We start from the raw sequence: 23,453 nt of genomic DNA on the forward strand, positions 1-23,453 counted from the left end.
ATATCTTTCACAAAATTAGATCTCTTCTTGATTAATGTGACAAAATTGGTGAAGAAGAAAAAAAATGTTAAGTATGCACCTAGAATGGCCACAGGAATTAGGAGATACATACCCTGCATATATATTCATTAATTAGGTAGTTATATATATATACATAGAGAGAGAGAAAGTTTTAGAATTCAAAGTCTTTATCCTTACGAGTAGTCCTAGTAAGTTATATCTGATTTTTTCTGCATTTAACAGAATCAAAAGCGTTAGAATATAATGCAAAGAAAGGATTAGTCGATGTGATAAGCAAGCGTGTCGTACCCCACAATGAAAGTACGGTTGTAATTCTGCAAGTAGAACAGAAGTAAAGATCAAGTCCATACAAGAGAGACTGATGGATTTCCAAAAGTGAAACATTCTTCACATCCATAATGCCTGGCCACGATGTTAGGACTATTAGATCTACTCCACACATATGTGGTACCTCTGAGGCCTTGATATGTCCAACATATACATAACTAAATCCGGGATGTGATAAACTAGAGGCGCAATCTTGAGTAATATCTTTAAAGAGGGACGTATCGTTCAGTGGATTGGGGCAGCTAATCAAGTTAAGTGACAAGTTTAGAACGGGATTCGGAGAATAGTACAGACTAGTAGTAAATTCGAGATATGAGGAATGGATGGGGAAAGAGCAGATGTTGTCGTTGTTTATGGAAGCATCAACCAGCCTTATGGTGGAATTTTGGTAGTCGATATGTTTGACATAGTATTTGATAGAGTTGTGATAGAGGAAGGTGACATTGTTTTCGCAGGTGAGTTCATATATGGAACGACCGCAGTGGATGGGGTCGCTCTTGAGGTGGAAAGGGATGCTAATATTGCGAATAGCACCACACGCAGAAGGAGGACTGCACTTATTTGCATCAGCAGATTCAGCGGCATGGATTAGTGAGAAAATCAAGAGAGATGAAGTGGTGAGGAAGATGAGGAGCTTCTGAGTTGTGAGCATGCTTGAATGTAAACTAGTGAATCAACAACTGATTATGTAATACATTTATTGAGTCTTATTCAAATGATCAATAACAACGGTATTAGCAAATATTCTAGAAATATTTTAATAACTATTATGTGTCGATAATAATAAGATCCAAAGCGATATTTAAACATGCAGGCCGGCAGAAACGACTTCAGTTATGGACTTATAGTAAAGGTCAAAACATATCAAATCATAACAAACAGTACAAACGCTCAAGCTAGTCTCAAGTCGAGCTCACGATCAAATGCTAAGTGCACTATTTGAGCATTATATTTCAGCTCAATGTAACAGTACAAATCATAACAAACAAAATGTAATCCTAATGGCTAGTTTCCGACGACTCTATTCAGCAAGCACCTGATCATGCTCCCAGTTCATCATGAACTTCATCACGAATGAAATGCGTTCTTATGTGTATGTGTTTACTCCTCTCGTGAAATCTGATGATGTTTTGTTAAACATATGGCACTGTTGCTGTCATATATACTTTCCTGATTCACACCAAAGTCTTCCATTATACCCTTTAGCCACAATCCCTCTTTAATAGCTTCTGTGAACGATATGTACTCTGTCTCAGTGGTTGACAAAGCTACAACTGATTGAAGATTGGACTTCCAGGAAATAACATTTCCATATGTACTCTGCCTCAGTGATTTGCAAGAGGAATTGATACTGCCTTTGTATTCATCATCTGAAACCTTGACAAAACTTGTATTATGAAGTAGAAATGAATGGAAAACTGATGCAAATTTTAATATATTGAACACGAGTTCATTAACTTTAGAGGGGAGAAAAAGTAAATAAAGTAGAAGAGAGACAGAGAAAAAGTACGAGCGGGAGTAGAAAAAGTAAGGGAAGAAGGAGACAAAGTGAGTAGTGCATGAAAGAAAATTTTTATTTTTAAAATAAACCTATTTTTCGTGGACGAATGGCGTATAGTTTAGCTCGCACCTGAAATATCCACACAACTAACTGCAAGCACTGCAGTACATACACAAGTTATCTTCACTACTAGTGAGAATTCTTTTCAAATAACTCAAAACCCTCTCTCTAGCTCACAAACATGCCAAAACTGTATGAGATGGATTAAATAAATTCATCAATATAATTCACTACACCATAAAAGTACATAACTAATTAATGGCATGGCAATTCACTCTGATAACGAAAAGCAATATACTTGTACAAGAGAGGCCGATTCAAGCATTGTTAATTATCTCAATACTGCAGCTACCATTGTTATCATGCAACAATGATGTGGAATCATATGAATCTGTATTCCACCATTCTTCCCCATTTTTATCCCTATACACTGTTTGTGACGGATAATCAGGAATCTGCAGATGTTTAACATCACCTTCTAACATATCCAGTACCTTATTCATTGATGGACGATTATCTAGACTCATTTGTATGCACCATAACGCAACAATAGTCATCTTCCGAACAATGATTCTATCATCATTTTCATCAACATTTCCAACGTCAATGTCCCTACCTTGGCTCAAGTGGTCATATATCCAGTTCGGGAAATACTTACTAGATTCATCATTGTTTCGTGTCAAGTGTTTGTTTAAGCTCACCATTTCCATCAACAACATTCCAAAACTGTACACATCGGCCTTGTAAGACACTCTACCAATACTTCTATTGATAAGTTCAGGAGCAACATACCCTATGGTTCCTCTAGCGGCCGTCAATGTCACTGCCTCCTTATTTGTGGCACATAATTTTGCCAACCCAAAATCTGATATTTTTGGAACGAAATTATCTTCAAGAAGTATATTGTGAGGTTTGATGTCAAAATGCAAGATCCGGATGTCACAACCATGGTGCAAATACTTAATCCCTCGAGCCACTCCAACTGCAATTTTAAATTTCATTTCCCAATCCATTGGTGAAGTTTTTTCTCGGATGAAGATGTGCTTGTCAAGGGAACCATTTGGCATGAAATCGAAAATGAGGGCACGCTTGGATCTTTCAGCGCAATATCCAACAAGTTCAACAACATTTACATGATGGATCCTCCCAGTAGTTGCTATTTCATTGATGAAGTCTTGCCCGTTTGCTCCGGATTTTCCAAGTAATTTGACTGCTACAAGATGGCCACTTCGAAGCTTTCCTTTGTAAACAGAACCGAATCCCCCTTGGCCTAGTTTATCTTCAAAATTCTTAGTCATCTTTTTTATGTCTGAATAAGAATACCTAATTGGAGCGAGTTTGTTGTCACTTTGTAGGAATGACTCTACTCCCTCAAATAAGGACAAACGCCTTAATCAGAATTTGTAAATCAAAAACCAGAATATCAAAGGACAAATAATTATTCTTGGTTCCCAGATGATGATACCAGAGATGATGGCTGGAAAAAGAAGAAGAATGCCTTTAGTAACATGACCAAAAAACTTGTGCTAAACAGTAAAAAGTCAAAACAAGTTCCTTGATTCCTTATAAGTACTGATATTTAGAAATGAGTGAAAAACTAATGCAAATTATATCCGTAGGTCCATGATTGGTGTCTCCTTTTCTTTGGATACAAATTTTAAGAAATGCAAAGATGAAAAAGTTAGTGAGACGTGAATAAAAATGAATTAGTGAAATATGAGGTAATACTATATTTTAAGTAAAAATGAAATGCAATTTGTATTTGTAGAATGACCGAAATGACAAAACGAAACTCCTATTACCATACCTGAGAACATGAATTGAGTTGCCCAGGGTGCCGTATATTTGTTCCCAACAACTACATCACATACACAACATCATCATTATCGTCATCATCATCGTCATCGTCATCGTCATAATAAGTAATTAAGAGAAATGAAATTAAAGATTCTTACATCTATTGTCGATGATATTATAGAGGATTAGCAATACAACTCCACAGCCGATGATGATAATCACAAGGGGATTTAGAGCTCCAGTAAAACAAACTGGAGTTAATTATAAGTACACAAAGTTAATTAGCAAATTTATCCATTGTGTTTGTAGTGAGACATTAACTAAATTGCGCACCTATTATTGCCAGACATGTCACGACAAGCACTGCAAATATACATAACACAATATATAAGGAGCCAGCATTTAATTCAGGTAATACTAATATCTTTACTTTTTTTAAATTCTTCTTTCAAGAGCTGATGACTTATGGAAATTAAGAATACTGTACATAAATTTATAAGCTTACCAATGAATATAATGTAATTGGCTGATAACAGACCTTGAAGGTAGAAGTCTGCCAATTAAAAATGAACATTTGAGACATCAAGATTAGAAAAAGAGATCAAAAAGAAAATAAAAAATTGTGTAATAGTCGTTAAATCACAAAGTTTGGTCAAAATCCAATAACTTCTAGTACATAAGATTTGAAGTCGTAAAAATAAATAACTGACATTCATATAAAATAAAATAAAAGAAATATTTATTTTAATGATACATGTCTTAAACATTATCAAAAGACACATTTTGTGCAAACAAGACATAAAATAAAATAAAAGAAATATTTATTTTAATGATACATGTCTTAAACATTATCAAGACACATTTTGTGCAAACAAGAAAATTGAGAAAGACTGGAAATTTGTAACTTATATTTACGATTTCAAACTTTACGAGACTTTATCAGAATTTGATCAAATTTCATAATTTAAATAAGAGTGAATAGTCCATGAACTATGTGTTTTGCGTGTAAATGGTACCTAAACTTTAAAAATATGGGTAATCACTGAACTAAGGTGTAATCGCATTTATGGTACTTTTTTACTATTCATCACAATTTTACACCCAAAATGCCCCCAAGACATGAAGGGCATTTCTGGACTTTCATATTTAGGTACTGGATTTGATATTTTCTTTATCTCTCTCTAGTACCGAATCTGATATTTTCTTATAGTTTGAGTATTAAAATGATATTATTCACTTAACTTTTTCAATTACTTTATGTCAGATTTTCTTTTTCTCTCTTTCTCTAAAACTTTTAGAAAGTAAAAAATTAAATAAAAATACTACTATGAAATTTTAAATATAGTAATTATAAAAATTAAAATTATAAATTTACTTATTAAAATAACTTTAGCAAAATTTAATTTTGATTATCTTTTTAATATTAAAAATTAAAGCTTATGTACCATTTGCGTGCAAAACGCATAGTTCTGGAACCATTTGCGTAGTTCACTCTTTAAATAACAATTAAGTCTCAGAGAAAAATGAAAGTAAAGATTCTTACAGTATTGCATCCTTCCCCGATAGGAAGTGAATAAGAATAATACTAACAGGCCAATAATTCCGATTATGATCGTTATAGGAAGGCTTACCCCTGCAATTGTGAAGACTGAAATTTCTTTCACAAAATTAGTTCTCTTGTAATCTTATTAATAAATCTTGAGAAAATTAATAAATGACAAAGAAAAATAACCTAGAATGGCCAGAGGAATAAGGAGAAACCCTGCATAAATAGGTAAGTAATCAGTAAATTAGGTAGTTATGATTTATGAACATAATCATTAAAAATGTGAATCCTTACGTGTACGTGGTCCTAATAACTTATATAAGAGGTTCTCTGCATTTTCCATAATCAAAAGCATTAGCATTAGCAAATCACTCTTGCTTGGTTTCTTGCTCCACATTATGACTTGCTCACTGCACCAAGAACAGAAGGAGAGTTCAAATCCATACAAGACAGATTGCTGGATTTCTTCAAATGGGACATTCTTCTTCGAATACTCGAATTTCGGCCACGATGTCATGACTATAAGATCCAATCCACAGGTCTGTGGCACCTCTGAGGCCTTGAGGCGCCCGACCTTTACGTATCTAAATCCGGGAGGGGGCGAATACGAGGTGCAGTATGGAGTGATGTCTGTGGGAAGAATTTTGCAGTGGATTGGGGCAGCTAATTAAGTTAACCGACCGTTGGAGAGCGGAATAGTAATTGTAGTAAGGATCCATGGAGTTGGAAGGAGGAGGAGGAGACGAGGAAGTGATGCAGAGTGTGTCATTTTTTATGGAAGCATCAATCAGCATGATGGTGGAGTTTTGGTAGTTGATGGATTTTACATTGTATTTATAAGAGTTTATATAAACTAAGGTGGCGTTGTTTTCGCAGGTTAGTTCGAATCTGGGATCACCGCAGTCGTTGGGATCGCTCGTGAGGCGGAAAGGGTAGCTGATGTTGCGAATAGCACCGCAGGCGGAAGGAACGCAGTTTGCATCGGCGGAGAGAATCAAGAGAGATGAAGTGAAGAGAAGGATGAAGATGAAGTGATGAGATGTGATCATGGCTGGATGTGAAGTTTGCATAGTATTTGATTGACTCTTCTCCAAATCATTATGAATATGAAGGGTAGTAGCAGGCTTTGTATTCAGCAATAAGAACAAACACTCCAAACAAGAATAGTAAACTTGTATTCCCACAAGTTTGACTTATCATAGGTCCGAAGTTTAGGGTCATCCAAATAAATACTACTGTAATATTTTGAATCATGCAGGCCGGCACAAATTTCAGCTAATCATGAAAAGGTCAAAACATGCCATAGTTGGTTGCCTTAAAATATTTGTTGACAAGCCCATCCTTTGAGTGGAATTCAACAGTTGATTTGGGTAGAATTTTTCCATCAACTTGCAATGTCCAAATGGCTTCAAAACAGCCAAGTAAGGACAGATTGCATCAGCACCAAATAATATATTCAATATCTATTTCACAGGGAATCTATACATAAGTTGTTATAGGAGCCAACTCTATACATACTTATACTCTAGGGCAATAATCTATGCAGAGGAAGAAGCACCATAATGAAGCTTATATATAGAAGTAGTGGAATGTGAAATCTCAGTTTGATCAACATTTAGTACAATATGGCTGGATTGGGACGGATACTTAGGAATATGTAGACGTTGAACATCACCTTCCAACATTTCCAATACCATACTCATTGATGGACGATCATTTTCATTTGTATGCACCACAATGCAACTATCGTCATCTTTAGAACAATACCCCTAATCCCATCATCATCGTAGTCGACATCTTCAATAGCTTTCAACATTTCAATTTCTTTGCTTTGGTTAATTCACTCATAAATCCAATTTGGAAAATACCGATTCGGATCATCAATGATTCCTACCAAGTCTCTCTTTAAGTTCACCATTTCCACCAGCAACATCTCGAAACTATACACATCAGCCTTGTACGACACTTCCCCAATACTCCTACTGATCAGTTCTGGAGCAACATACCCTATGGTTCCTCTGGCAGCCGTCATAGTCACTTCCTTCTTATCTGTGGAGAAAAACTTTGCCAGCCCAAAATCAGATATTTTGGGTACAAACTTATCATCAAGAAGTATATTATGAAGTTTGATGTCGAAATGTAAGATCTGAACATCACACCCTTGGTGTAAATACTCAATCCCTCGAGCAGCTCCTACTGCAATCTCAAACTTAGTGTCCCAATTTAAGGAACTCTGATAGAGATCAAGCTAATGATCTCCATTATCTCTTGAGATTATTTTCATTATTATGGAGATTGTTGAAAGATTACAATTGATAGAGATCAAGCTAATGATCTCCATTATCTCTTGAGATTATTTTCATTATTATGGAGATTGTTGAAAGATTACTTTAAATGTTGAGGATTTGTTTCATTGTTTATCTATAGGTTGATCCCTATAAATAGCTCCTCTTTAGAAGAGCTAGATATCTCGGAAAATAAAGTGTATTAGGACGGTATTAACCGTAGGCCTCTTCGGAGGATTATCTTGTCCTCTTTGGAGGATTGTTCTTCTTTTATATTGAATTTCAGTTCTTGTTTTACTTCCGCCTTTAACTCCATATCAATTTGGTGCGGCGAACGTGGATCGCATCATGGTGAACACTCAGAGCACTGACGAACGTCTTGACAGATTGGAGAATGCGGTCGCGAACATCAAAGTGCAAATGAGCACATTCGAAGCCCGGATCTCTAACTGTATCAATGATGCCTTGGCACCATTCTTGCAGGATCTGCAGTCTCGTGGCTTCATTCGGGAGCGCAGGCAACAGATCGCATTCACTTTAGATGATCAACCTTTATCTCACACCAACAATACCAAGTCCCACAACTTCAACACTGAGCCAACGCCGCCCCTACTTCCTCTTGCACCTAATCCCTCCCCCAACCAGCCCCCTTGTGCAGGAGATACAACCAGTCCAGCAACCAGTGACTCTCCCATGTTTGGATGCACCATCCATCCCTGCAAATCAGCATCTCCATAAGTTGTCCATCACCCAACCTAATGTTGCACTTTCACCATCCATTTCATCTGCTTGCACTCTCTCCGCCCCTCACTTTACATCCAGTTGGGGCTGGCCATCTCTCTTCGCTCATGTTTTCCTCTCCCAATTCCACATGTGAATACACTGAAGCTAGTTGTTGGTGTACCTTTGTGATGCATATGACTACCAAACATCTTGAGTATGAATGGCTACTAGCAAGCCCAACAACAAGGATACCCAAGCAATGCATTAATGTTGTTGGTCATTTTCTCTTGTTCGGCAATGTGAGTTCTTTTCGAAAGCACGAGTACGAGCCTCCACCGATCAAAGCAATGTGTTTATGTTTCAACTCCAGCCTTGTGGGCAAGGCTGTTTTGACAGCGAGGCAATTGATAGAGATCAAGCTAATGATCTCCATTATCTCTTGAGATTATTTTCATTATTATGGAGATTGTTGAAAGATTACAATTGATAGAGATCAAGCTAATGATCTCCATTATCTCTTGAGATTATTTTCATTATTATGGAGATTGTTGAAAGATTACTTTAAATGTTGATGATTTGTTTCATTGTTTATCTATAGGTTGATCCCTATAAATAGCTCCTCTTTAAAAGAGCTAGATATCTCGGAAAATAAAGTGTATTAGGACGGTATCAACCGTAGGCCTCTTCGGAGGATTATCTTTGCCTCTTTGGAGGATTGTTCTTCTTTTATATTGAATTCCAGTTCTTGTTTTACTTCCGCCTTTAACTCCATATCAAACTCTTTTCTTGTCGATTAAAAAGGTACTTTTCGAGGGAACCATTTGGCATGAAATCATAGACAAGGGCACGCTTGGAGCCTTGTGCACAATATCCCACCAACGTCACTACATTGACATGTTGTATCCTTCCAATAGTAGCTATTTCATTCATGAAGACTTTCCCATTTCCTCCGGATTTCTCCAACAGTTTGACGGCTACATGAAGGCCACTTCGGAGCTTCCCTTTGTAAACAGAACCGTAGCCTCCTTCACCCAGTTTTTCTTGGAAACCTTTAGTCATCCTTTTCAGATCCGAATACGAGTACCTTATTGGCACGAGTTTGTTATCGCCTTGTAGGTAGCTTTCTATAGCATCATATGTGGAATAATGCCTTCTTCAGAATTTGTAAATCAGAAACCACACAGCGAAAGGACCAATGATGATCCTTGGTGCACATATGATTGTACTTGAGATGACACCTAACAAAAACATAAATTTCTCCAAACCTTCAGATGAAAGACAGCACCGATGCAATTCATAATCAGACATAGATGTAAAGCGCACCAGTGAATATGAATTTAGGTGCCACACCCACTCCAAATGAATAGGTAACTGCAAGAACATCAGATACATGATGATAACGAACGAATCAAAACAGATAAATGAATGATACTAATAAAAAGACAAACGAATGTAAAGTTTCTTACAGTTTTCCATCAAAACAAATGACAGAACCAAAGCACCGGAAAATCCCACTGTGATTGCGACAAGGATGTTTACTGCTGCAGTAAAACAAACTGAAGTGTTTGACAAAATTAGAACTATAGCAACCATACTCTCTCTGTCCTCATTGATGTCACAAACAGATAAACAAGACAATATTATCAACCATAAATCAAGAATGCACCTACAACGATGAGAGAAAGCACGAGAAGCGCTGCACATAACAAATTTCAAAATCGTAAATGCAACATAAAACAGAGCCCCCTTAAAAAACATAAATTTAGAGCTTAACTACCAATGATTATGAAATCAGATCCGATTCGAACTCCATTAGGAAATAAATAGTAAGTGAAGTAGTATGGCCCTACACAAATGCAAGAGAAACAAAAAGAAACTTATTTCATAAACAATAGTAGAAAGATAGATAGTGAGATTATAAAGAAGGGATGGTCTAAAAAAGATATGTAAAGATTCTTACAGTCCTCCGGAAAGGTAGTCAATGAGAGTACTAATACACCGATTAATCCGATGATAATCGTCACTGGGAGGCTTACCCCTGCAATTAAAAATACTGGAAAAGCTCAGACCAAATTAGAATTATAGATATGATCTTAATTAATGTCAGAAAATTGATAAATAAGATCAAATTCATAAGTAGGCACCTAGAATTGCCAAAGGAATCAGGAGAAGAAGCCCTGCAGATAAATATAGTACAAGACAATATTCAGCTAGTGAGGATTATGAAGATAATATGATTGAATTTCAATATGCACAGAAATAGGAATTAAGTAGTTACCATTAGTTCCTAATAACCAATTCGTGAATTTTTCTGCATTCAATTTCCCGAATACAAAAAGCGTTAGCAGCATATACAGAGAAATTAGGATCAAATGATGAAAATCCATACCCCAATTTGTGGTTGTTCTTTTGCTGCACCACCACCACGAACACACGTAGAGTTCAAATCCGTACAAGAGAGATTGGTGAATTTTCGAAAGCGATAAATCCCTAAATTCCCAAGACGTGAAGGCCATCAGATCAACACTGCACATGTGTGGCACCTCCGAGGCTCTCATCCTGCCGACTTTGATATAATCAAATGTGGATTGGGAAGAATTAGAGGCGCATTGAGTGTTAATCTCAGTTAAAAAGGAAGAATTGGTCGAGGAATTTGGATATTGGCAGCTTATGAAATTGATAGGCCAGGCAACATAACCACCATATGGCGCGCTATGATGGCTAAGGAGAATCGGAATGGGTGAAGAAAGTGTAATTGGGGAAAGAGCAGAGAGTGCGGTTGTCAATGGAAGCATCGACCAGTCTGATTCTGGCGATGAGGTCTTTCACATAATATCTGTGAGAATTTTGGTAGAGGAAGGTGATGTTGATAACTCAAATCTCCGATTGCCGCAGTGATTGGGATCGGTCTTGAGGCGGAAAGGGGAGCGCAGTTGGAGGCGCTTTCATCGCCTTGGAAGAAAATGAGAGAGAGAATCAACAGATATGAATAAGTTGTTGTTAATGTGATCATGATTAACCAAATCGATCGAAAATCAAAACCCAGACCTTACTGTTGAATATTTAAGCCTTTTTATAAATCTTTTTAAATTATATATGCATATTTTTTTATTCATGAATCATGAGGCCGACCTTCATAGGTGCCACTGGATTAATTCGTGGAATTGTGCCGTGGAGCTAATTCCATAGATTAATAATTGAATTTGGATAAGGTAAATTCAATGATGATAGATTTTGCAAAGTAAGATGAAGATGATAGTTAAGTGAAGAGATATGAAGAATTGAAGATGTCCACAAACCCATCCATCCGACTTTAAGAAAAATTTCGTAATAAGGGATTAATTTCGCTGACCTTTCGAAATTTAAGATTTAATTCACTAACCTTTCCTAATATGGGATCGAGACATGCAAATTTTTCGAATTAAGGGATTTTCGAATTTTTCTTTTTTTCATCTGCTTTTTTATTATTATTTTCATCTCAACATTTACGAATTGTCCAAACTACCCTATAATATTTTCACAGAGTTTTCTCTCTTGTGTCTGTCTCTTGAAATCGTCGACAATCTTCTTTGCCTTCACTTCTTTCCACTTTCCCAACCTTATTCATAGTGGTGGCAAATCGTGCGTGTCGGGTCGTTATCGTGTCGACACGATAACGACACGAACACGATAACAATAAACACGAATACGACCTGTTAAGAAAACCTCAAACACGAACACGAACACGACCCACTACCCTCAGACACGAACACGACCCACTACCCTCAGACACGAACACGACACGAACACGACACGAACCCATTAACGACACGAACCACTTCGGGTCAACACGACACGATAACAACACGTATTGGAAAGTGATTAAATATTTAAATGATTTAAATGAGATATGACCATATGAGACTATGAGAGTCAATTTAATAAATATTGAAAAATGAAAATAATAAGAATTAATAATATTAAAATATTATTTGTTAACGGATAACACGAACACGACACGAACACGTATTGTTAACGGATAACACGAACACGACACGAAATTTCCGTGTCCTTAATGGGTCGACCCGATAAGGACACGAACCCAATAAGCTCTGACCCAAACCCATTAATTTCGTACCGGTTCGTGTCGTGTTATCGTGTCGTGTCAAAAATTGTCAGCCCTATTTATTCAGATTACCTCTCAAAAGTTAGATGGATCTCATTAGCTTTCATCATCAAATTAATGATATAAACAAATTTTGAATTTTTATTAAAAAGGGGAAGATGTCTGCTCCATCTCACTACAATTCAACATCCCCATGTCTGATTCGAGCTACGACAACCAGAAATTGGCGACTCCATCGTCGCTCAGCTGCTACGAATCGCAGAAGCGGCAAGACTAGAACACGTTCGGGTAGTATCTGAAGAACCATAACAGCCGCTGGTGCTTAGCCGTTGCAGCGGCGCTCTCATCCTCGAATTCATGCGCTCCTCTATCAATTTGGGAAGACAAAGTTCCACGGCGACGGCTGCCTCTGCGGAACACCGAAGATCCATGTCTTTCGTGAGTAGATCCTGACGAGGTGGTTGATTTGAATGCATCTTTTTTTTGGGTGAAAAGGAGAGGTATCAGAGTCGAGAGGTATCAGATACAAAATTAATTCATCTACAAACAAAAAGAGTGTACCAGGCTGAGAAGCCGACTGAAATTGATGAAGGTTAAAAAAAGTAGTATCTGAAAGCCGATCAATCTGCTCCCCAACAAGAACGTGTGCGGAGCAGAATTGGAAAATTTATTAGAATTGGGGTTAAAATTATTAGAATTGGAGTCAAAATATTGTAGGGGTGATTTGGTCAATAATAAATGTTGAGATGGAATTAATAAGAGAAAAAATAGAAAATTTTGAAAATCCCTTCTTCCGAAAAATTCGCATGCTTCGATCTCATATTTTAAAAGGTCAACGAATTGGATCCTAAATTTGGAAAGGTCGTCAAAATTAATACCTTATTTCGAAATTTCTCCAGACGTTATAGCTCAGTGTTGAAATTTTCGTCGCATTTATTTTCTTTTTGGCACTATCACACTATATAATTATTAATCCAATAAAATATATCTTTCAAATTCTTTTTTTTTTCTCAATAATTCACCACCAAAAACATTTACAGTTGTGCATTAATAATTTTTAACTATTATTCACCACCGAAACGGTAATTAGCATATACTATTACTTTATACATTTTTTGAACTTCATTGCTAAACTAAGATATACTCCATTCTAGTTTGTTACTACAACTTATAATTACATTTTCATAAGTATTAATTGCTATACATGGCATGAATGAGGATTGTTAAACCTTTCATAACAATTCTCACCCTAGTTATATGTGAGATGAATAAAGATTTCTTCAATATGGAGTAATTCACAACACTATGAAAATATATAACTAGCTAATAAGATGGTAGTTCACTTCATGTTACATATGATTATGAACATATCACAAATACACAACCAGTGGAACTTGTTTCAATGTAAAAATAGATGATAACACAAATATTTCAAGCAGTACTAATAATTTCAACAATGTGGCTGTCGTTGTTATCATGCAACAATGATATGGAAGCATTTGAATCTGTAGCCCCGTGTTCGTCCTCATTTCTTGCCATATATGTTGAATAATCAGGAATCTGCAAATGTTCGACATCACATTCTAGCATCTCCAACACCTCATTCATTGATGGACGATTGTCTGGACACATTTGTATGCATCATAATGCGACAATAGTCATCTTCCGACTAATGTTTCTATCATCATTTTCATCAACATTCCCGATGTCAATGTTCCTACCTTCGTTCAAGTGGTCATATATCCAGTTTGGAAAATACTTACTAGAATTATCATCGTTACTTGTCAAGTCTTTATTTAAGTTAACCATTTCCATCAACAACATCCCGAAGCTATACACATCAGCCTTGTAAGACACTGCACCATTACTTCTATTGACAAGTTCAGGAGCAACATAGCCTATTGTTCCTCTAGCAGCCGTCAATGTCACTGCCTTCTTGTTTGTAGCGCACAATTTTGCTAGCCCGAAATCTGATTTTTTGGGACGAACTTATCATCAAGAAGTATATTGTGAGGTTTGATGTCAAAATGCAAGATCTGGATGTCACAACCATGGTGCAAATATCTGATCCCTCGAGCCATTTCAACTGCAATCTTAAATTTCGTATCCCAATCCAATGAAGAGGTATTTTCTCGATAGAAGACGTACTTATGAAGCGAACCATTTGGCATGAAATAAAAAATAAGGGCACGCTTTGGGGGACAAAATTAACAATCTTATCTTATCTAGAGTTGGTTCGGTATGTTATACCGTACCGGGAGTGTCATACCGTATACCATACTGAAAGTTACGGTATGACAAAATATTATACCGATACCGTACCGAATTTGTTGGTATACCGAAATTCGGTATATTCTTCTCTTTCGGTAAGGTAGTTTTTTATACCGTTACCGTACCGAAAACTACGGTATACCGAAAAATCGATATTTTCGATATTTTTTCACTACAGTAAATCTTGTATTACAATATTTCGGTATAATTCCCCACCCCTGATGGATATCTTATCCATTGTTAGACATTTATATATTAAGAGCTTACCTATAACTGCCAAACAACCTGCGAAAAATGCTGCATGTATACATAGACAAACACAATATATAATTAATAAAACAAGAATAACAATGTTGAAATGATCTAAGTCATCTCACTAAACTATGTTGCATTGGGTATATAAGTAGATGGACTTATATAAATTAGAATTTAATTGAAAAGGTTAATTTTGATCCTAACATATGACCAGAATATGAATTTGGTCTAAAATATTTATTTTTTTAAAAATAGATCTATAACAAATGAAATCCTTGTCGAAGTGATCCTTTTTTAAGGGTTCCATAAAAAAACTAACGGTCATGACATTATGCAATTAGCATTGACCGTTAGTTTTTTTACGGAACCGTAACAAAAGGACTACTTCGGCGACATTTTCCTTTGTTATGGATATTTTTTCAAAAAGTGAATGTTTTGGACCAAGTTCATATTTTGGTCACATGTTTAGGATCAAAATTGATCTTTACTCTAGAATTTAACATAGTAACTACAACATAAATTTAAAGAGCGTACCAATGAATACAATGTGATTAGCTGCTTCTAGCATAGTCTGATCGTAGTAGCCTGCGAATTAAAAAAAAGGGAACATTTGAGAGATTAAGAGAGACGAAAAAAGAGAAATGATATTGAAGATTCTTACTGTATTGTAGTATATTTTCCAAAAGCGAAGTAGGAGTAAATGATAGTGCTAGAACACCTGCAATTCCGATGATGATCATCACAAGAAGGCTTACCCCTGCAATTATGAAAACTGGAATTTCTTTGACAAGATTAGATCTCTTGTAATCTTATAACCACTATTAATGATTCTTGATTGAATAAAGAAAGAAGACAAAAAAAGTACTCATGTAGGCACGTAAAATGGCAAGAGGAATAAGGACATTGCCTGCATATAAATAATACTAGTAATCATTAATTATGAAGACAGACAGTTATATGTGAAATATGTTGTTAGAATTCAAAGTACAAATCCTTACACTTTGGTCCTGAAAAGTGCTGTATGAGTTTCCCTGCATTTTACAGAATCAGAAAGCAAAGATGAGCAGTGATGAAATCATATATTTTCATTAACAAGATTAGCTTTCTTACCCCATGTTGTGGATTTTTCATTGCAATCATCACGGAAGTTGAGTTCAAAACCATACAAGAGAGATTGGTGGATTTGTGAAAGTGAAACATTCGTCAAATCCTCTAAACCCAGCCACGATGTCAAGACTATTAGATCTATCTTACACATATGTGGTATCTCTGAGGGTATGATGAACATGAACCCAACATATACATATCTAAATCTGGCAATTGATAAATTACAGGCAGTAATATCTGTAAAGTGGAAGAATTTATCAACTAATAAAGTTAACTGACAGTAATTCATCAAAGGGATCAAGAATATAGTATGGAGAAGAAGAACGATCGGCTAATTTGTAGAATCTGGAGGGAAGTGATAGGGAAAGAGCAGATTGTATCATTGGTTATGGACGCATCAGCCAGCCTAATGGTGGAGGAATCATAGTTGATGTGCTTGACATAGTATTTGATAGAGTTTAGATAGACGAACGTAACGGGACATTGTGTTGGCATGTTAGTTCATATATGGAACTGCCGCAGTGGCTGGGCTGAAAGGGATGCTGATATTGCGAATATCGCCGCAGGCTGAAGGACTGCACTCCTTTGCATCAGCACAATGGAGGAGTGATAGAATCAAGAGATATGAAGTGGTGATGATGATCATGGCTGGATATATAATGTGATTCACTAATATGGCCAATCAATATTTGTTAGCTCACACTAACACAGTCTCTAATTATATAGCAAACCGTTTATTTTCCAAATTAGTGGTACATTATTTTCCATTGTGGCTGTCATTTTTAATGGGTGGAATTATTCATTGTGGACACACTAAGTCAACGATTGTAGTCTCTTTTTTTATAGTTGAAGTCAATTAGTCAATGGTGATAGTTGATTTCTGAGAAATGATCATATTACGGTTATTCAAGGTTATAATTATAAACTAATATATTAATGGTAGTTAGTGGACAAATTAAAATTACTTTATTAACCTTCTCTGTACTTTTGTTTTTAATAGTATTTAGAATTTCCTCTTCTTAGTTTTGAAATTTTGAATTGAAGTTATGCTTTAATAACATTAGGTATTACTCCCGTGCTATGCACGGACTAAACTAATTTTAAAATATTAATTTTAAATGTAAATTATAAACAATATCATTATATGACCCTTATATGGGTCTAAAATTGTAAATGTATTCAACAATAAATATATACAATATTACTACATTTGATCAAAATAGTTACTTTTATTAAAATAAAGTTGTGATGTACAAAATTATGAATTTAGTAAATAATTTATGTAAAAAAGTTGCGAAGAGTAATTTTATTATATAATGAGCATATTATATAGAACAAAAATATTATAGTAAGTTTAAAAATTATTTCAATGTACATATACATATTGTAATAAAGATTAGCAGATTCAAATTCAATGTACATACATTTGACTCATATTAAGATTAGAATATAGTTTATTTAAACAAATAACCTCATACATGCATTCAACATTATAATTAATAGAGGGAACATCATTTTTTGTCCACGAACTTTGCCAAAGTATCATTTTAGGTCCGTAAACTTTGAAAATATCATTTTAGGTCCGTGAACTTTAACTTAGTATCATTTGAGGTACTTTTTACTATTTCCAAGTTTTTTTGGACGAAAATACCCTCAATACCTTAAAGTGTATATATTTTTAATAAATTTATCATATACTCATATTTTATAAATATCTTTACAATATATTTTTGAACAATTTTCTAAATATAATTTGACTTTAAATATTATCACTTAATTTTGTGACATGCAAGTAAAATTGCTTCTTCAATTTTTTATATTATTTTTTTTAAATTGAATAAAGAACTTTTCTTTAATAATAAAAAATTGAATAAAGATCTTTTTATAAATATCTTTACAATATATTTTTGACAAATTTTCTAAATATAATTTGACCTTCAATATTATCATTTAATTTTGTGACATTCAAGAAAAGATCTTATTCAATTTTTTATTATTAAAGAAAAGTTCTTTATTCAATTTTAAAAAAATTATTATAAAAAAATTGAAGAAGCAATTTTTTAAGTGATAATATTTAAGGTTAAATTATATTTAGAAATTTTGTCAAAAATATATTGTAAAGATATTTATAAAAAAATATGAGTATATGATAAATTTAATAAAAATATATAAACTTTAAGGTATTGAGGGTATTTTTGTCCAAAAAAACTTAGAAATAGTAAAAGGTACCTCAAATGATATTAACTCAAAGTTCACGGACCTAAAATGATATTTTCAAAGTTCACGGACCTAAAATGATACTTTGGCAAAGTTCGTAGACCAAAAATGATGTTCCCTCTAATTAATATGGTTAATGCTTTCTAAAATGACATTGAGTTTCAATCATAAGAGAAAATGGCACCACCAGCTCCGGCCGTGGCCGCAGTTCCTTGACCTCTCCGCCCTTAGGCCTCCCGTCTCCCTCTCCGAATCGACCTACCGCGTCACCCAAAACCTCCGTTATTTTCTCCGAAACTACGTCGTTCTGACCATAATCATCTTCCTCCTAGCCCTCCTCAGCCGCCCCCACTGCCTACTTTTCTTCTTCTGCCTCTCCGCCGCCTGGATATAATTCGTCCTCGCCGATCATAGATTTGCCATCGGATTTCCTCGATGATCGGAGTTGTCCTCGTGCTCGTGCACGGCGTTTTGAGGCTGCCGTGGCCGGGAGATTATTCGATTATTTCAATAAAAGTAAAAAATCAATACCCAAAATTTTAATTCATGACCAAAATATGTATTAACTTTAAAACTTGGTAAAACAAATATTTATTCCTACACTCTCCGTCCTTTAAAAATAGAAACTAATTCTATTTTGATTGCCCCTTAAAATTAAAATTTTCTAATTAAATTTTTTTTCCCTAATAAAGTGAGAATCATTTTTTATTATTATTATTTTTTTTCTATCTGTCTAGTATCATTGGATAGTTGGACTTATGCAAACTAGAATTTAAAATAGGTACAACATAAATTTAGAGAGCATACCAATGAACATATAGAAACCTAGAGAGTATGTCAGATCGTATATTTTCCCAAAGGAAAGTAGGAGTATATTATAGTAGTAATAGACCTGCAATTCCGATGATGATTGTCACAGGATGGCTTAGGGCATCATTAACCCCGTCCCCATTTCCGGTCCCAAGTCCCCTCCAAGTCATCATTCCTCTACAGTTGCGGCCCAGGCCCCAACTGCTGTAACCCTGCAGGTTGCGGCCCGGGCCGCAACTAATAAATGACACTATTCACAATTCCAACCTATTTAACTCGTAAAATAAAAAACGCTGGAAATTTATAACACGGAAAATTTAATTTCATCGAATACTGAAATACAAAAAAACATAACGTCAATTCTGGAAAACATTGGTGCGAGTCCAAATTTCTTCGATTAGATCGGCTTGGAGGCGAGTGTGTTGTTCCTCTTGGCGCATCGCAGCTGAACGGGCCATGACATTGCGGATGTCGTGAGGAAGGCCCTGCACGGGCGGCTCGGTGACAACGTAGTTGCTCCCGGTGCTGGCGAGCGGATCGTCGCTCCACAAAGTGACGTTATCTTGCTCGTCCTCAACGATCATGTTATGCATTATGATACATGCATACATTGTGTCGGCGATGTTTGACCGCTGCCAACCACGGGCCGCTCCCTTCACGATAGCCCACCGCGCTTGGAGGACTCCGAATGCACGCTCGACATCTTTCCGAGCCACCTCTTGCCTTTGGGCAAACATTGCCCTCCGATCGGTTGTCGGAGCTGTGATTGTCTTCACGAACACGGGCCATCGAGGGTAGATCCCGTCTGCCAGATAGTACCTCATACTATACCGACGGTGGTTGGCCGTGAACTCTACGTTCGGTGCTCGCCCAGCACACAAGTCGTTGAACAATGGAGACTCGTTCAACACATTGAGGTCGTTGTTGGACCCCGCGACACCAAAGTAGGCATGCCAGATCCACAATCTGCAATCGGCAACGGCCTCCAACACAATCGTGGGATGTGTGCCCTTGTGCCCGCTAGTGTATTGTCCTCTCCAAGCCGTTGGACAATTCTTCCACTGCCAGTGCATACAGTCGATGCTTCCAAGCATCCCCGGGGAGCCGTGGGCCCGCTCGTGCATGTCGACCAACTTCCTAACGTCGTCGGTCGTTGGCTTTCGCAAGTACGTATCCTTGAATGCTTCGACGACTGCCCGACAGAATCTAGCGAGGGACTCCCGGCCAGTAGGCTCACTTACATGGAGATACTCATCGAACATATCTGATGTAGTTCCGTAAGCGAGTTGACGAATGGCAGACGTGCATTTCTGCAACGTCGATATACTTTCCCGGCCCACAGCATCGGTAGTTTGGCAGAAATACGGGTCACGAGCTACAAATGCGTTGACAATGCGTAGGAACAACGGCCTCCGCATCCGGAACCGGCGACGGAACATCTGATCACTCCATCGCGGATCTCTAGAGAAATAATCTGTGAAAAGCCTCAAGGCAGCTTGTTCACGGTCTCGGTGAATATACATCCGGGTACGTGGTACCCGGGTTTGTTGTTCGTTCCAAGCTTGAATAACAGCTTGGTAGCGTTCAACTTCGTTGTTGATTTCTTCTTGGATTGCCGGTAGCGCCTCTGCTAACGACCGGGACATTTGATCTTCGAATATTCTTTGACGTGGATGCATTTTTTCGAATTCTAGGAAGAGATTTGAAGTTGAATATGAAGTTGAATGTGTATGAAAATGGAGTAGTATTTATAGAAAAAATTGTCGAATTTAAAAAAAAAAAAAAATTGGTTGCGGCCCTGCCCGAGGAGCGTGTAACGCTGGGCCGGGACTCTACAGTTGCGGCCCGTCACCGTGCAACGCCGTCCCAGGCCGGGACGCGGGACGCGCGACAGGCCGGGAACGCGGCCCCGGGACGGGCCTGGGCCATGACTCTCCTCCGTGCAACGCTCGGGACGGGCCGGGACTCGCGAGATGCGGCCCGGCCCCTTGCGTTACAGATGCTCTTACCCCTGCTATTATGAAAACTGAAATTTCTTTCACAAAATTAGATCTCTTATAATCTTATTCTTCATCCGTCCTTAAAATAATATCTCATTTTACTATTTCACATATTTATTAGTACTACTACATGTTTGGCAATAACAAATTTGAACATTGAATTATAAGTGGTACACCCTCCGTCCGCCATGAGTTTCATTTCTTGGCGCCACGGATTTTAAGAAATGTTAAGAAAAGTTAATGGAAAAAAAATTAATGGAATGGAGGTACCACTTGTATATATTAATTTTAAATTAAATGTGAGTGGGGTGAGTTAGTGGAAGGTGAGACCTTATTACCATTTATGATAAAAGTAAACGGGACTCCTATTCGCGGACGGACTAAAATAGAAAAACGGGACTACTATTCGCGGACGGACGGAGTATAAAGTAATTGTTCCAAGGAATCTGTTGGGATGCAGGCATTACATTTTTTATTATTGTGACAGGAACCATTGCTGTTGCTAGTTGGCAGTTGCTACATTCAATAACAGTAAATGTCTGTCCATTTTTTATCGACTCTCAGTGTACTAAAAAGAAATGAAATTAGTTTATTAATCAATCAATTACACTAATACTTTTACTCCTTATATTCCATAAAAATAAAATCTATATTAAAAAAAAATCCATGATGTTGATTTTCTTCGAACATTATAATTTTTTTGCTACACATGGGGAAAGAAATAAATTATACTAGTACTATATTTTTATGTAATCAATGAAGCGTTTCTAATCTTAATTGTCTTATTCTTGTATGTACATAGCATTTAATTTGTTTTGTTGATATTCTTGGTTTAGACTTTAGATACTTCACAATCTTAATATATTGGTAGTATTTTTCACTTAGGAAGAAGACATTGTGTTGACCAAATTGGAAGTCTGATACACCAATCAAATTATGTTGTACAATAAAAAAGAAAAAAAAGTGTATATAGAAAATAAGAGTGTCTAAATAATTAAATGGCAAAAGACAAAGCGACTGCAAGTTCTATGCGTCTAAATATATGTGCTTCGTGCAGTTTAATTCTATGTTTTTCTATTGTTAAATGAGCGTAAATTTAAGGTTGTATTACATAGGATTCGAATTCGAATCAAAGATTAACTACTTTATTATTAGACCAATACATATTCATTAATTAATTCTATGTGTTGTTAGTACAATTTAGACTAAGAATGTATTATTAGAAAATTTGTTAGTGTATTTTTATTAATAGGACCCTTTTTGAACGGTGAAATTAGAAAAGTGAAAGAATGGATGATGCCCAACGTCTATTCTTATTTCTTATGTTCCATAAAGCTTTTTATGTAATGAAATTAAAATGAGCCAAAGTATATGAATATCGATTTTGATTACTTAATGATCAAATTGAACTCGAAACTAATCTGTCTAATACTGGTATTTAAACTTTACCAACATAAATTAGTCCACATAAGTGTACGTGCAAATACATAATTAAATTAACAATTCATCGATTTCTTGAAATAACAAATTATTTACTTTTGCCGGCCACAACATAACTATTAACTAGATCAATTGTCAAGTTTTATCAAACCGATCATGGTGAAAATCAGAGGTGAAATGTGAAGAGATGGATGAAGAAATGATAGAACTCCATGGAAGGAGATGAAGAACATATTTACAGAGGAAAACTACCGGTTTCTGTTGCATGGGAAGAAGAAGAAGAAGAGATGGAGAGAATCGAAAAACTTTATTGACTACATTGTGAACTGTTGTTTTCAAACTACACCAAGCTATGTCTTATATAGGCTTACATCTAACTAACTAACTAACTCCTCTAACTAACTAACTAGCTAACTCTAATAGCCCCCTTCAAGATGGAAGCAAGACAATTGCTACCATCTTGACAACAAAACAACAAACAAAACATGATAAAATGATATTTCATAAATGGTAAAATGATATTCTGAAATAGATTCAATGACAAACTGAACTTGAACTTGATCTTCATGCATGGACTTGAACTTCACTCTACAGCATTAGCAACTTCACTCTACTGCATTGGCTACTTCACTCTTCTGAAACTTCATTCTATTGGACTTGAACTTCACTCTACAACATTGGCAACTTCACTCTATTGCAACTTCACTTTACTGGACGTGAACTTCACTCTACTTGACTTGAACAACACCACATCCTAATCTCCACAGAACCGAATCAAACCTCAGAAATATCCGATACAATCGGAGAAGAAAAAAATAGATCAGCTGAAATCAAAAGCCGAAGAGAGAAAGATTGAACCGATTCAAAATGAGAAGAAATATATCGTGAACACGGAGATTCACTTGAGAAGAGAGAAAAAACGAAATAGATCTTGAACACGGAGATTCACTTCCGAAACAAATCGTGAACACAGAGATTCACTTGAGAA

The 23,453-nt window shown here is 36.2% G+C and overlaps 3 protein-coding genes and 1 pseudogene across 8 annotated transcripts; all 4 read right to left on the minus strand.

The window, feature by feature from the left end:
• Positions 1-1,903: 1,903 nt before the first annotated feature.
• Positions 1,904-9,399, minus strand: LOC121781096 (rust resistance kinase Lr10-like). Of its 2 annotated transcripts, XM_042178789.1 has the most exons (10): positions 9,345-9,399; positions 5,547-5,662; positions 5,439-5,468; positions 5,250-5,354; positions 4,212-4,259; positions 4,040-4,069; positions 3,865-3,957; positions 3,717-3,767; positions 3,375-3,386; positions 1,904-3,272 (listed from the first exon to the last, which is right to left on the minus strand). In XM_042178789.1, the coding sequence occupies exons 2-10, from the start codon at positions 5,647-5,649 to the stop codon at positions 2,227-2,229; spliced, it is 1,518 nt and encodes a 505-aa protein (XP_042034723.1). In that variant the 5' UTR covers positions 5,650-5,662; positions 9,345-9,399; the 3' UTR covers positions 1,904-2,226. The 2 variants fall into 2 exon arrangements, with proteins under 2 accessions (XP_042034723.1, XP_042034722.1); XM_042178788.1 differs by lacking the exon at positions 9,345-9,399 and having other exon boundaries at positions 5,547-6,488.
• LOC121781099 lies at positions 6,806-9,411 on the minus strand (annotated as a pseudogene).
• LOC121781097 lies at positions 6,806-11,315 on the minus strand. 5 transcript variants are annotated; one of them, XM_042178791.1, is made up of 8 exons: positions 10,650-11,315; positions 10,539-10,571; positions 10,405-10,437; positions 10,221-10,298; positions 10,038-10,106; positions 9,727-9,816; positions 9,584-9,631; positions 6,806-9,498 (listed from the first exon to the last, which is right to left on the minus strand). In XM_042178791.1, the coding sequence occupies exons 1-8, from the start codon at positions 11,053-11,055 to the stop codon at positions 9,416-9,418; spliced, it is 840 nt and encodes a 279-aa protein (XP_042034725.1). In that variant the 5' UTR covers positions 11,056-11,315; the 3' UTR covers positions 6,806-9,415. The 5 variants fall into 5 exon arrangements, 4 of the variants coding, with proteins under 4 accessions (XP_042034725.1, XP_042034724.1, XP_042034727.1 ...); XM_042178790.1 differs by having other exon boundaries at positions 10,221-10,313; XM_042178793.1 differs by lacking the exon at positions 10,038-10,106.
• A 2,393-nt stretch (positions 11,316-13,708) lies between these two features.
• On the minus strand, positions 13,709-16,667 carry LOC121781188. Its single transcript, XM_042178903.1, has 6 exons — positions 16,002-16,667; positions 15,890-15,922; positions 15,757-15,798; positions 15,553-15,663; positions 15,426-15,476; positions 13,709-14,933 (listed from the first exon to the last, which is right to left on the minus strand). Exons 1-6 carry the CDS (start codon positions 16,285-16,287, stop codon positions 14,809-14,811), a joined length of 648 nt encoding a protein of 215 aa, XP_042034837.1. The 5' UTR covers positions 16,288-16,667; the 3' UTR covers positions 13,709-14,808.
• Positions 16,668-23,453: the final 6,786 nt, after the last annotated feature.

This window comes from Salvia splendens, chromosome 20, assembly GCF_004379255.2.
Source record: "Salvia splendens isolate huo1 chromosome 20, SspV2, whole genome shotgun sequence".
Taxonomy (NCBI): domain Eukaryota; kingdom Viridiplantae; phylum Streptophyta; class Magnoliopsida; order Lamiales; family Lamiaceae; genus Salvia; species Salvia splendens.